The sequence below is a fragment of the Phoenix dactylifera genome, chromosome 10, assembly GCF_051530095.1.
Source record: "Phoenix dactylifera cultivar Ajwa chromosome 10, Ajwa_hap1_PhDact_Kaust_v1.1, whole genome shotgun sequence".
NCBI lineage: Eukaryota > Viridiplantae > Streptophyta > Magnoliopsida > Arecales > Arecaceae > Phoenix > Phoenix dactylifera.
Genome location: NC_143199.1, coordinates 24,872,450 through 24,887,382, shown reverse-complemented (window position 1 = coordinate 24,887,382; position 14,933 = coordinate 24,872,450). Strand labels below are relative to the sequence as shown.

Genomic DNA, 14,933 nt, shown 5'->3' with positions numbered 1-14,933 from the left:
TAATTGATATTCTTCTAAAGGATTAATAATTTATAACACTAACAAATATATTTTTATGTAATATATTAATAATTAAAATGTGAATAAATATATTAATATTTTATTATAGTCTATTTTATATGATTAATAAATATTTTTTAGAATATATTAAGGATAATTTCTACATTATATGGTTGGTCCGTGAGTGATCTTGGATTTTTATGGAATGCCAAACAGGTTACACGTGGATATCTAGATATTCTTAACCACTGGAACATAACATACCAAACACAGTTATCCTAAATCATCGAGGATCAGATTATCCTACGATAAAGATCACCGGTGATCTAAGATCACCTTGATAATCCCACTTTGGTCATCAAATGCCACCTTAAGGTAACTAAATTACAGTCTAATATAATTCGTATATTTTTTGGATTGTTGAGTTGCTTGTTTTAGACCTATATTGCTGTCAAAATGATTGCAAGATAAGTTGCAGCTCCTCAAGTAGGTATTTTAATTAAAAAAAAAAATCTCTCCTCCTCCTTTTCTTCCTCTCTCCTCCCCTATCTTGCTCTTGAGTTCCTCCTCATCGCTGCTCTCGACGCCTCCCATCTATGGGAGGCTAAAGGCTGCCTTCTCCGCTCAAACTTTGTTGCAGCAGGTCTCTCCTCTTCCTCCTTCCTCCCCTTTCCCTTTTCTCCTGGCCTTGCTCTCAAGTCCCTCTTAGATGTCACCACTAGCTGCATCTGCCATCACCAGCATTCTAATCCCTTGAGGTAGGTGAGTTATAGAAACAAATTCTATGCTAATCCCTAACTCTGCTGGTTGATTTCCTTCTCTGCACCCATGGGATAAGTTAAAATAGTCCAGTACTGTAGCCACACATTGAACAATGTCTGAAAGAAGAGGATGCAAGGAATAGGTTGGTACTAAACCGGTTCTATGATTTTTAGTCCATTCAATGACAGTTAAGCAGTCTCCTTCTAGCCAGATATTTTTTGAATTGAAGATGTTGAAATGGTTAGCAGATTAGTCATGAGATGGAGTTCATGTCATCATATGAGATGGAGTTCATGTCATCATATGATTCAGTTCGACTCGCAAGGGCTAGCCATCATCTGTTGGTAATGCATGGAAAAACTATCCACAGGCCTAACAATGTTCTTTTGCTAATTCTAATTAATAGTGAGATTAGTCATGAGATGGTGTAATTTTCTCTAGAGATTATTGCTTTAATACATGATTTGGTACTCTTCTGCTCGGTTGGACTCATTGGTTACAACACCTCGAAATGTAAGTCATTAGCAAGCTGTTTCATCATAGATTAAACACATATCATCAGTTCTCTAATTAATAAACAACATGATACAGAGGGTGGTTGGCCATGATTTAACAAAACACATAAGGTTAAAACTTTTGCCAATAGTACATCAAAAGAAGGAAAGTACATACAAGGGTTGTCCTCTACAAAATTAACCTATAAGTGTTGGTCAAATTTGAATGCCAATTAAGTTTAAGTTTCTTTCTATCCTAGTCATTATCATTATAATCCAATTTAGATAGCATGAAATATCAAGCATTTCCTTTCATAAAATGTTGAGTTGTCCGATCTACACAATCTCAAAGAACCTAAAATTGTGGTTATCTTTATGGGAAGGATGACAAAAGATTAGTCAATGTTGTCTCAGTCAAAATGAATGCTTAGGAATTTGAAAACATTGTAAGACCCCACAGAATCTTGGCTGACATGTAACAACAATTTGAAACATCAGTATTTAGTAACAAAAACAAGAATAATTGTCGTTTTATCAAAAATAAGTACAACATTAGTGTTGTTGTGGCTGATAATATATGTTTAAGAAAATAGTAATGTTGAGAAATTTATCTTAAATGAGATAATGATAATGTTAAGAGGAATTTGTTATAAATGAGATAAAAGTGACAAATCTTAAATCTTTATGCTCTTTTAACCCCTAAAAAAGTCACTATTTACACATATTGTATTCCCAATACAAATTGATATATTTTCTAGAACACTCAATCAAGATGAAGAAGGCATTATCAACTAATTATTTTCCAATCATTCATCATTCAAAGATTCTTGTGTTAGTTATCAGAGAGCATTGGAGTGAAACTATTCTAAAAGAAAAGTGGTAGTAGGTTCTGATTGCCCATGTTAGTTATATAGTGCATACATTTGAGTGAAACTATTTAAAGAAAGACTGAAACTAGGTTAGATCATATAGGAAATTTTCACAAACCCGATAAACAATTCCCACCTCTGACTCCCCAACCATGTGCAAGCTGGACCATCTCCTGTTTTCTAGTCCTCTTCCTTGGTCGCTTTCTTTATCTTTAATAATTGCTTCCCAACTGCCATAACTCCCAAATTCAAAGTAAACATGGCATGCCCGGTTTTAATTAAGAATAAAGTGCTAGCTTCATGATTAGTTAGCTATTAAAGTAATCATTTTCTCTTCTCGCTATTCTTAGTCTTTGGGACAAGAAGTATAATGGGGTATGCTCGTTTTAAATATTTATGGAAGCTATGCCTTGAATAGTAGAGTCAAAAATTCATCTACCCGAATCTGACCCATTTCTTAAATAGGTCAAAAACCTAAATTCAAACCTGACCATTTTATAGAATAGATAATTTAAATTTAACTCGATCTACAACAAGTTGAATTAAGTTAAACAAGTTAAATGGTTAAGCATTGCTACCTCTTTTTTTGATTTTTGTTACATTTTGCAAAATGTAGGCTTGTGAGTTACGTACATACATGGATTGTATAATCAAAAGGCCAGATAGCAACCATTGCAACTTGTATATGTGGTGATGAAACTAAATCCATATCACATAGTTTGCACAAGAAAACACAGTTTAATCTGTCCTTACGACCTCCTCTATGAGACTATGACTAGATATGAGTGTCTCAAGTTCTGAACCGCCTTCTCTGGTCATGCATCATGACTAGTCGAGTTAGTGCAAGAATACAAGATAGAGCTTATCACGGTGATTCTGCTTTCACACTTTCTTGACTTGAGTTTTTGGTATATCAATTATTAGAGTATTAACCCAGCTTGCCTTTCTTTTTAGGGTTAACCGGCTGGTCATATAACAAAGACATCTCAGTATCATGAATTATCATTCATATGTATGGTAGTCATAATTTGTGCTCATATATTATGATATATCAAATGTACTACTTTCTCGATAGATATTTCAATTTTGCTAACAATGTTTTGTGCAAGTAATCTTATGTGAGGTGCAATTATTAGTTTGAAACCAATCCAAACCAAGTCAAATCAGTTTGGTTTGATTCCTATCATGTCCCAAACCAATCAATCTTAATCTTATCCATCTAGTTCCGCACTGGTTTGATATGACATATTATGACTTGGATGGTTCAGATTCGTTTTGCAACCTTTGGCAATTCCACTTAGTTTTATATAATATGCCCCGAACTAGGCAGTTCAGGTCGATTTGGAAAACTTGGGTGCTATGGCTCTATATGCCTGGAAGGCAACAAAGGATTTAAGTAGCATGAAGGAAATAAAGGAAAGAAGATGTTAGGGAACAATATAGTGTATACAAGCCAATGTAGGGAATGGTGTCCTTATGGTACAAAGCTTTTTTTTTTCCTTTCGCATATTAATATTCATGACACAACACATATCAAAATGGTCAGCAGCTTTGGTAATGGTCCAAGAGAAGCTAATTAACAAGCAGAATTCCACAAAGGCACAATGACTCCTCATTTTGAATTATGCCTGTTTATTCCTTTAATATAAAAAAAATTATCTGGCGATCAATGCATACTCACCACTATAGGTAATGGCGATGGTAATGTATGTGGAGAAGTTCAACAGAAGTTTGAATGTGAATTCTACATGGTAAAATTGATTCCTTGAATTGAACTGCATCACATTCGCATCTTCCTCTTTAAGAATTATCATATATTCATCATATGTACGCCACCATGGCGGGCGATGGAAGAGCCAATGGCAATGGTCTTTGAGAAGCTCATCAAAAGTTTGTGCGCTCTCTAATAGATTCCTTGAACTGAATTATAACATGTTCTTTTATGAAAAATTATGTCAAAGTCATATACCAACCTGCCTATGTTCAATAGCCTACCTTCCTTGACCAGCATTCCTCTCCATTTTGCACCCTATTTCTAAAAAAAATCATGCCACGCTCATATTTGCTCAAAAAGAAATATTTGCATTCTTTTTGTAACTGCTACTACGCGCAATGACGATGATAATAACCTTTGAGAAGCTCACAACAATCTACATGTAAACTCTGAAAAGTACATTGATTCCTTAAATTGAACACTATTTTTCTCACCTTAGTCCCTCAAGCAATTGAGGTCCAACCTTTGGATTAACTGCCACCTAATGTTTAGGCTCATCCACAGGCATTTTTAATGATCATTTTTCTTTTAATCCCTGGCCCAGGCATAAGTATGTATAAAACAGACATAACTACTGCATATATAGGGAAAACAGTGTGTAGGAAACTATGGAGATTGGCCTGCAAATAGGCAAGTAATTTGCATAGAATGCAGAGAAGACACAGGAGAAAACTATAGTGTACCGGTCTTTGGCTAAAGCATGAGGTTTTCCACAGGACTTAATTTTTTAATTTACATTCACATTTCCTCTAAAGTTCTTCATCAGGAGAAGTGATCGGTCTCAATTCCTCAACAAGTTCTCTGGCAAATTCAAATTGGATAGGAAACGAGTTTCCTGGTGGCAGTTCAACCCTTTAAGCAAGGCTTTCAGATGCCACAAAGTTTCAATCAACCTGATATGCCTTGATGGGCCTTCGCCTTGGCTAGGTTTAACCACAATGCTTGCAAGCAATTAAGCATTGAGCAACAACGTAGCAGAGACTTTGTCAGGAAACTACATAGACCAGAATAGAAAGTTCAACATGAAGAATAATCTTTAGTTAAGACCTCTCAAAATTAATAGATTGCAAGTACAACCTTGCCAAGATTTGCAATCTCCAATCATACCTCCCCTATGGCCCATATCGGGTAGGGTACTAAAACTTTAGTATACCCCCTGCTTCAAGTATCAGTAATGAGGCACATGAGGCACATGCAAGATCTGGTACCAAGATTGCAAAATACATGTCTTATGTCTAATATCCGTTAAAGTTAAACAAGTATCTTCGCATGCAAATTATAGCTAAATGTTCTTAGCTTACTGCATGATGGCAACCCTTAGCATTTTCTACATATGTACCTGGATTGCACTGTGTGTGGGGCTTTGTGCTAGAGTGATGCATTGGTTTCTGAAAAATTTAACAGAGTGGTTGAAACAATACTGTCAATTGTTAATATTCTGCTTGTTAATATCTTCATCACAGATTTTTCGGAACAACATTGAGTTTGTCAAATAAGGCTAGAAAGAGCTAGTTATTGACTGCAGGTGATTCCACTTAGCAATAAAATCAGTTGTCTTGCAACAGGTATGCAGTTCAGTCTCATGGTTAGCACTAACACTTGTTCCAATTCAGGAGGAAGATTAATACAATCCATCCGAATGTTAGTATTTGCATCCAGAGTAATGAAGGTTATTTGTGAAAGTAGCATTTGCAAATCAGACTTGGAAGCAGAGACGCTTCAGTTTGTAAACAAATTTGGAGAAATGAGAAGAGTTTGACAGAAGTTGACAAAAAAATAAAAGAATAAATATAATAGAAAGCATAAAGTTACTGACAAAAATACAATAGTCCATGAGGGGGCAAGCATGGTAGACTCCAGCATTGGCTAAAGTTCTTTTCTTTGAAAAGACCTTTTTGAAAAAGTGATTGAGTAAAAAAAAAGTCTAGGCATATCCCCACCAACACCAATAGCAACAGATAACATATTATTTTGCAATCATGCATATTCTTTATACAAGTCACAAGTCATGAACAAATCATAAAGATGGTGAATGATTGAATAACTATTTACTAAACAATTATTTGAAAATCAATTGGATGATGAAAAGTCATGAATAACTTGAGGACTTCCAATATTTCAGAAAATGTTCTCACATTACTTTGAAACAGTCAAAACATATAAAGCTCGGATAACCAATGTAAAAAAAATTGCTCGAGAAGCTAGGACTATGTTGTTAGACACCAACAGATGGAAAAGATAAATGCAACTGCTGCTGATACCTCGGCCAAAAACTTCACCCCAAAAATCAAGTGACTCTGTAGCAGATTCTCTTGATTATAAGAAAAATCTCCTGCGGCTAGTATCCATCTCCGGCTAAAATACACAAGAAGCAAAATATGATGAGGAAAACAGCACAAACAGTTGCACATTATTAATAGCAGAAGATGCTATTAAAATGACACACAAATAAAAAATACCTTATGGACCCATTCAAACTCTCCACCTTTTGTATCAAATGTTCCATGCTGCAGACTAATTAATTTCATTGTGAAGCGAGGGCCACACTCCTGCATGTTGGAAACAAAATATGGTAAAGGACTGCTACAATGGATACATAGCCAAATATTAAAAGATTAAGACCCACAACAAACATCTTAAGTTGTTTGCTATGGATAAACTTTCAGAAATGGTGTCGCACAACAGATTGCAAAGATGAAAGGACATTAAGATAAGAGTGCTTGCTGCCCATGACCTGAGATCCTTCTACAGTTTTACTCCAACAAGGTCCAGCAATTAGAGACAACCAAATACAATGGGTCCATACCAAGTCAATTAATCATGTGCATGAGTGCATGCATGACTGTTTGCTGTGCGCATACATGTCTCTACTAGAAGGGAACACTTATGGTAAATCTGGTAAATGTGCTAGACTTTCTAAAGCTTATGATGATAGGGTGAACACAAAGCAAGTTTTGGATCTTTTTCAGATGCACTCCAATGAAGGTGTGGGAATATTTAATGGCTGCTGTGTTGGATTAACAGAGAACACAGACTAGACTAAAATTCAAGCTGAGAACATTTGCTGTCATTAGGAGAACACAGAGGGAAAGGAAGAGAGATGATATATCTTGACATGTGAACCAAGTGATGAAATTACAATAGCTGGAAACGCATAGCCAAATGACTAATAATTGCAGATAAACCTATACCTGAAGGCGCGCAATCACTTTTTGCTGTGATGCATTCTTTTCCTTTGCACCCTTAGCTGCTTTATCCTTCGGGTCGACTTTCTTTTCTTTTGTTTCAAATATATACCTAGTTTCCACAGTCAATTGAAGCTATTAGTAAATTCTAGAGGGAGTAAAAGCTTCAGATCTCTAATACATTTATAAATAGGACTACAGAAAATAGAAAAGAGAACCAACAGAGGGCCACTTTGGGCATTCAAATTATAATATCCCCATCTCAATAGTTAACTGCATCAAAATATACAACTGATAAAACAGTGATACATGCATGTATACCTATGATGGCGAAAGAATATGAAGTCTCGCTGATTGTGGAAGGTTACAACTCGACGGCCACGGAAGTTAGGATCATGAGGGAAAAGAGATTGTACCATTCTAATGAACAGAGAAAATCCAACAGGAAAACTATTAGCAAGTACAAACAGATAAATATATTAAGGAAAAAAAAAGAAAAAAGGAGAAACTAAAAAGGAGAAAATAAATAAATTAAAAGAAAGGGTAATGTATCATTTGGCATCTCAAAAATTTATTGAAAAATATTAATCACCTTCCAATACGATGACCAAGGCGTGTGGTGAAGTTGTTCAGTACTAACTCTGGCATATGGCTTGTAGGTCTCCCATGATTCTGTTAATTTTGGAAGAGAAAAAAAGATATGTAGAGTTGAAAAAGAAATACGTATTGTATTCTTGCATGTAAGATCATACAATGTCAATATTTCAATGAATTATAAAACAGCAGCACCCAAATATGCAAATATTAAAACTTTATAAGGTAAAAAAAATTGCTAAATTCAATCATGAAATATGCACAAAAGAAATTTAATAATTCAGTGCACAAGTCAACTATGGTCATAAAATGTTCAGTGAAATATGTGCAAAAGAGATTTAACAATTCAGTGCACAAGTCAATAATGGACATAAAATGCTCAGTGAAATGTGCGCAAAAGAAATTAAATAATTCAGCACACAAGTCAATCATAGACATAAAATGCTCGGAGTAAATCACAATATTTAGTAACTGTAGATAATCATCCTAGCATACTGGAATCATATCCGGAGTCAAGGAACAAATGAACAAGAATGAAAACAAAAAACAAGATGGCTGAAAGGCACATGATTCAGCGTATCACAGAGATTGCAATATGCAGAGAAACTAATAACCAAATGTTGAAGGTTGAATAGACCAAAAATTAAAACATATAAGTATGACAATATACTAAATCATCTAGTATCAAACATAGCTTTACAACTCAGAATCCTGATTTAAAAATCAAATACGTTACAGCATGACTATGCTATTATAGGATATCTGAAAATTTTAACTGGACTACTAGTTTATTTATAACTATACAGAAAGTATAAATCATATAGACTGAAGCAAAAAAATAAAAAAAAATAAAGGCATATAAAAATGAAATTTAAAGAATTTATATATGATACAAATACTTCTGGAGGCATAGGAGCAATAATTTCTCATTCTGCAAATATCCTCTTAAATACTACTGAACTATAACCTTTATTTCAGAACCTATATTTAGGGAATTCTGTCCCCAAATCCAACACAAGCCTCTGCTCTCTAATTGAGATAATATAATTCTTTATGATAAATAAAATTCTTCAAAGCATATCAATTCCAATCTTGAAGAAAAGTAAAAACTATCAGTGGTCTATAGGATACGTGGATCAACATTCCTTGTGGATGTTCAGAATATCAGGTTGACCAATTGCAACCTATATGGGCCGTTATTCCTACCATATTCAAATCGAGCTGTGGCAAACAATTTTTGACAGAAGATATGACCCCCTCAAAAATATTCAAGAATCCTTCTATCAAGTAATTGCTATGGAGGTAATATTGTGAGCACATGGTGGACAAAATTTCTAAGAGGTCCTTGGTTGCTGAACCAAAAGAGAGAACCATGCATGAAGTTCTCTTTAATAGGTCTGGAAATGGGCTAGGCTGGTCCAAGGCACACCCCTACCCGAACTAGGCTTGAATATGTTTTTTAGGTTTCGTGTTGGGCTTAGGCCCAAATTGTTTTGGAAAACCCAGGCCTAGACCTGACTCGAACCCGATTGGGCCAGGCCGAATTTGTGGAGTGGACTACAATTCATTGAATCACAAACGGCTTTCTCATTGATAATTCAAAATTCTAATCATTTGAACATATCTTGAATCGCATCCAACTATTATGCCTTCAGAAGATTCTATAGAAGCTTGAAAAAACCAATATTTAATAGTTGTAAGCACAATGATTTAAGGAAGGATGAGGAAGGGTTTGGGACTTGTTCAAACCTAAATTCCGGCTTCGTTTCAGACCTTGTTCGGGCTCGAACCGGGCCCCGGCCAAGCCAATTTCAAATTGAGTCCGACCCGAAAAAAAAGTGGGCTCCATGTTTAAGCCCAAACCCGGCCTGAACTCTTTCGGCCCCAGCCCGTAGCTCAACCCGAAATCGCCCCAGCCCGTAGCTCAACCTGAAGTCAGCCTAGCCTAATGGGCCTCGGGCCGACCCGAGCCCATTTCGGGCCCTAATCTTTAGCTATTTAAATTCAAGCATTCAAATCTTTAAAATAAAAATTTGTGGAACAAAGAACAAACTCACAAAAGTGAGAACAGATATTAATGTTCACAAAAGTATGCTTGACATAAAAAATTAATTAATCTAACTTTTATGTCTTTCAAAGGCAAAAGAAATTGCCTAATGTATATACATTGAAAAATCATCATTTTGCATCAGACTTCCTAGATCCTGTGACTTGATGGAAATGAGGCATTACAGTATGGCCCCAAGGTAATAATAATTGGTGGCCCGTTGAAAATGTGGGAAAGTAGGAACACTTAGCCATATATGTCAGCAAATCAGATGGGCAAAATGTAAAGAGTTTTGTAAAGAGTTTTCAACTATGTCTTAAGAGAATACATGCACAATTGTTGGCCAAAAGCCCATGATAACGACTGATAATATGTAAGTAAAGCAACTCGGACAATGTTTATATTTGATTTTGTGCATGACAAAGTTCTAAAATTACTGCTATTAAATGGAATCATTATGATGTATAACATTTATACATTGACTTGATTGAGACATGACAGCAATCCTGACATTCTGTTGTTCCCATCAAAGCTATACACTTGCACCCTTAACGTAAATTTAAAACTGCTTTGCATGTGACATTCCTGTGACTTTTATAGAAGAAGTGAGAAACTATGATCCCATTAGCTAAACAAGAGAAAGGCCATGATCCAATTAGCTAAACAAGAGCATAGCTACGATCCCATCAACTTATCTTTATAGTTTATACATGCTACACCCATGGTTTTTCTAGAGGAAGTAGTTGATTGATAGTAAAAGCCCAGCATATGTCATGAATGATTGCATATACTAACTAAAGTGGAATAAAAATCCAATAAACAGCTTCAATTAATCAACCAACCAAGAAAGTAGAAATATTTGATGGAGAGCTGTGACCTTGAACAATTAAGATAATGAAGAACTGTAAAATCCCACAAATCACTGAATGCTACTATACATATGAAATGCACGTCTAATTCAACAGCTAATTTGATGGAGAGTTGGGATCCCACTAATCAATGAAACATTATTCACCACATATGATGCATAGAATTGATTGAGAAGGAAGTAAAATTTAGATGTGATTCAAGATGAATGAGTATTTCATGCACAGCTCTGGATGCAATATTTAGTGATGATATAAGAGGAAGAAGTATTTGAGAAATAACTATAATTGATCAGAGAGGTGAGAAGGAGGGACTAAAGGTAACATGTAGAGCAGACATACAAATAAAGAAAGGTGTCCCTAAAACACATTAAGAAAAATGGTAAGTGGTGTTCATTAGAAGAAGCTGCTTTCCAAAGTTACCAATGGAAGTGCAGAATTAAATCAGCTTTCTAGCATTATCTCTAACAGATGGCAAGGATGGAGCAATGGAGGATGTATGAAGTCATGCTCAAGGGTGGAGATGCCCACTGAGAGTTCACATTATAATAGTGAAATTGCAAACAGGCTACTCTCTTTTCGTTTGAATTTTCTCACGTGGATATGATGGTAAATTGGTTCACATATATTAATACTTAGTTGCCTCTTTGAGAAAAGAAGTTCCTCTGTAGCATTTGAACTAAGCATCCAAGTTGATTGAAGTTAATTTTTTAAATGTATATTGATATTTAATTGCCTGCTTGAAACACCCTTTACAACTTTTGAACCAAGTTAGACGATATCCAAGGTGGTCAACTTCTCTAATAGAACTATGATTACTACATACAAGACGTAGGCAAGATCCAACATAAATATGGTCCCCAAGGGTATGACTGCTACAAGACAAACAAAGAACATGCCTGGAGGAAAAACAATCCATCCACAGCTAAAACGAGTATTCTACTTAATGAAACATAAATAAATATGGAAATTTTTAAAGAAAAACTTAACTTGATCAAAGGTGGGCAATTTTTTTGAAAAAGGAAGAAAAATATGCAGCCCAAGTGGGAAAGATACCTTTATGTCTTTGCGCAAGACAACGTTTGATAGTTTGAAATGCGCAGTAGGTCCATCCGGTAAGTTGATAATCAGCAAGGCATCTACAAATTATTCATTTAAAAAAAGGTTAAAGACATCATTACCTAAAGAATGCTAGTTTCTTGGAGTTTATGGGTAAATGCAGACCTGGTTCCCTGCGATTAGTATGCACAACTATGATAGAAGTGAAGTCTTTGTTCTTTGCATATTCTATGATCTGCAGAAAGAGACATTTCATCTCCATGAAGACCACAAGAATACAATCATAAGCAAATAAAAACCATGTCACTTTCAGATAAGCTACCTTTTTCAGTTCATAGGTTCCCCTTTTGTAGTAGTGGGCATTTGGGATCACCGACAACAGCTCCTCAATAAATGCAGGACCTCTCTATAAACATAAAAAATGTGAAATATTTGATTGTACGAAGTTCAATTTTTTCTTGCAAATCAATATTCAAGAATATTTATGCTGACAAACGTCCCATGAAAGTAGTAGAATAAGTAGACAACTGTCATATAGAATGCAGGAATGAATGTAAAAGGAAAGATGTAAGGAAAACATACAGTAGAGTTGAAACGACATGTAGTGATCAATATCTTCGGACTTACGTCCTGTTTCAGAACTTCACTAAATTCATCAGCATCATTTCCTGCAAACAACTGCATTTAACACAAAGACATCTTCAATTCAGAACAATAAGCACTGGGATCTAATCACAAACATATAACATATTCACTATGCATGAAGAAAATACAAGTATCAAGATTCGAGTAGTTAATACAGTCACACAACTACTACATAAATTCTATTCTCATACTCAGAACTGACAAATTTTAAACATTCTTTGCATCAAGTGGTATCTGTTTTGACAGAACCAACCTTACATACGCCTACAAAATCCTTAAAATCTACTCTGGTCTGTATCCTAAAATATTCCAAACAAAATATTGAACCATGATGATACTGCTCCCAAGCATTTTCAAGCCCCTTATTGCAAATATACCTTCCTCTTCCTCCATAACACTGCCATCAGAGTGGTACTGGCCTATCTCTTTGGAAGAAGCACTTGTGTTTTTGCAACCAACTTTCATATGATAAGTGATAACCATAAGCAACTTTCACATAAGCAACCCAGTGGCACACCATTGTGTATCCCAATGAAACCACCAAATTTAGCATATCTATCCGACTTGACTCCAAAAAGCACCTAGCAGGAGCTATAACCCTTTGTGGTTTCATCTGCTGGCAAACTTCCGATATTCACATTTATTCCAACCTACTTTCAGTTATCAGGGAAATATGCATTCTTTCTCTCTCTCTCTCTCTCTCTCTCTCTAGATTACACTAATAACCTGAAGGTGTTTATGTTCCAAGACCAACTACATATTCCATTCCACAGTGAGCACACTTTCCAGACTTCATTACAAATCATATAACAAGTCTTGTGCCATAGAGTTTTACTTCATCAAACCCAGTACTGTATATGACCCTAAAAATTGGCATATAATGTTATAAATTGGCCATATAGTGTCCTACATAATTATGAAACATCATTGCATTATTAGAAGTTCATAAGAAGGGGGCAAATCTTTCTATAACATACAATGGTAAAATGCCATGTATCGCTACAGCTTGCTTTGAAACAGAACACCCTGTGGTTATCCCATATTTTCTTTGTGTCAATCTTGTACTTTAAATAAAATTCCCACATTGTTTTGAGAAAGAGGAGAAGAAAAATCATTTAGGCCACCAACCCAAATTCCCAATCCAGTCAGTGCCAAAAATCATAAAACACTCTAAATTTCGCTGCTTAATTTCTTCACAATAACAAAAGTACAGTAACAAATTATTAAATTTCACAAGATTAATGTAAAGAAACCTACAGAACTAAAAACATAAAACAAGAAAACAGATAGATCACTCGCCTCCTCATCATCCGGTTTACAAACGGTCTCATCAGGCTCCCTTGTGTTCTCAATCGTCCGTGGAACCTTCTTTAGCGGAGGCTAAATTTCAACAACAAAAAAATACGATTCTTAGGAAAACAAGAGCTTAGAAAAAAGCCAAAACAACAACAACACACAGAGAGAGAGGGAGGGTGGAAGAGTTATTTAATACCTCTTCGCCGAGCTCGATAGCTCTCTGGAGAGCGGCCTCTTGGGCCTTTGCCTTCTTCCGCTTCTCGATCCTCTTCTCGCGCTTGAGCTCGGCGTGGACGGCGCTCCTCTTCTCCTTGTTCTTTATCATCGATGGGAGCGTCCTCCGCTTCTTCTCCTTCACTCCTTCGCCTCCTCCACCTCCCCTCTCCGCCGCCGCCGACGCCGCTTCCACTTCGCGGTCGTCGGACTTCTTCCGCTTTCCGGTGCCCATTCTCGCCTTCCTTCCCTCGCTCGGTCCCGCACTGCAAGAGGAGTCCGCAAAGGGGCCGACGGCGAACTAATTAGGGTTTCAAGTACAGGGCGGAGCCGGCAATTGTCTGGGCTTGGCTGGGCTAGGCCCGCCGAAATTGCTACAAGGGATCAAAACTATATTATATAATAATATATACTTTTTATTAAAAAAAGTAAAGAACATCCCGACCGTCCATATTTACGGGTGTCAACTTATGAGCTGCGACTAACTAGCCAACCCCACCCACAACTGACCCGAATTGAATGGGTTCAAGTTTTGGCATAAACCGTTTCAAGTTGTAAATAAATTGATCTGATTTGACTTATGGATCTAATTCAAGTTAAAAGTTCTGATTCATTTTCACTTATTTAATAGTTAGATCGAAATCAAGATATAAATTTATAGTTTAAGATTCATTTACTTATTTAAGATCTGTTTAATCTAATTTAACTTATTTGTTAAACAAATTATATGGGCCAAATCCAGTTACTTGTTTAGTAAAAAGTTTAATTTGATTTTAAATTTTTGACCCATTTAATAGACAGATCTATCCGTATCTAACTTGACTTGTATCCGACCCAGTTCAATCTATTTGCCATCATATTAAGCTAATGTTTTTTTTTCTTATATCTAAGAGTCTATATCGATGGATGTTGTTGCTCGGAATAATGGACACTTTGTGGCAGGCATCTCACCGAGACTTTTAATAGGGATATCTACCGTTAACCAATATTTACTTTCCCAAGTCCAAAAGCTTATGTTGGTGGATAATTATATCCTAGTGATGGATGCGTCTCTTGCAAGTAGTATTGTGACATTGAATATGAATGACCATCATATCTATCCAATTTGTACTTGGATGTACTTCTATGT

At 35.8% G+C, this 14,933-nt stretch overlaps 1 protein-coding gene across 1 annotated transcript; it reads right to left on the bottom strand.

Annotated features, from left to right (window-relative positions):
- Positions 1-6,015: 6,015 nt before the first annotated feature.
- MEE49 (Ribosomal RNA processing Brix domain protein) lies at positions 6,016-14,177 on the bottom strand. The gene is made up of 11 exons (XM_008805786.6): positions 13,788-14,177; positions 13,595-13,675; positions 12,233-12,328; positions 11,973-12,056; positions 11,816-11,885; positions 11,648-11,730; positions 7,677-7,756; positions 7,406-7,504; positions 7,091-7,196; positions 6,359-6,448; positions 6,016-6,254 (listed from the first exon to the last, which is right to left on the bottom strand). Exons 1-11 carry the CDS (start codon positions 14,037-14,039, stop codon positions 6,216-6,218), a joined length of 1,080 nt encoding a protein of 359 aa, XP_008804008.4. The 5' UTR covers positions 14,040-14,177; the 3' UTR covers positions 6,016-6,215.
- Positions 14,178-14,933: the final 756 nt, after the last annotated feature.

What these genes read in the sequence shown, in the direction of transcription:
- MEE49 (XM_008805786.6), bottom strand. Translation starts at nt 14,039, where the DNA reads ATGGGCACCGGAAAGCGGAAGAAGTCCGACGACCGCGAAGTGGAAGCG. An exon ending in CTTGGTCATCGTATTGGAAG is followed by an intron (nt 7,505 to 7,676) that starts GTGATTAATATT and finishes TCTGTTCATTAG; the next exon opens with AATGGTACAATCTCTTTTCC. An exon ending in AGTTTGAATGGGTCCATAAG is followed by an intron (nt 6,255 to 6,358) that starts GTATTTTTTATT and finishes TGTGTATTTTAG; the next exon opens with CCGGAGATGGATACTAGCCG.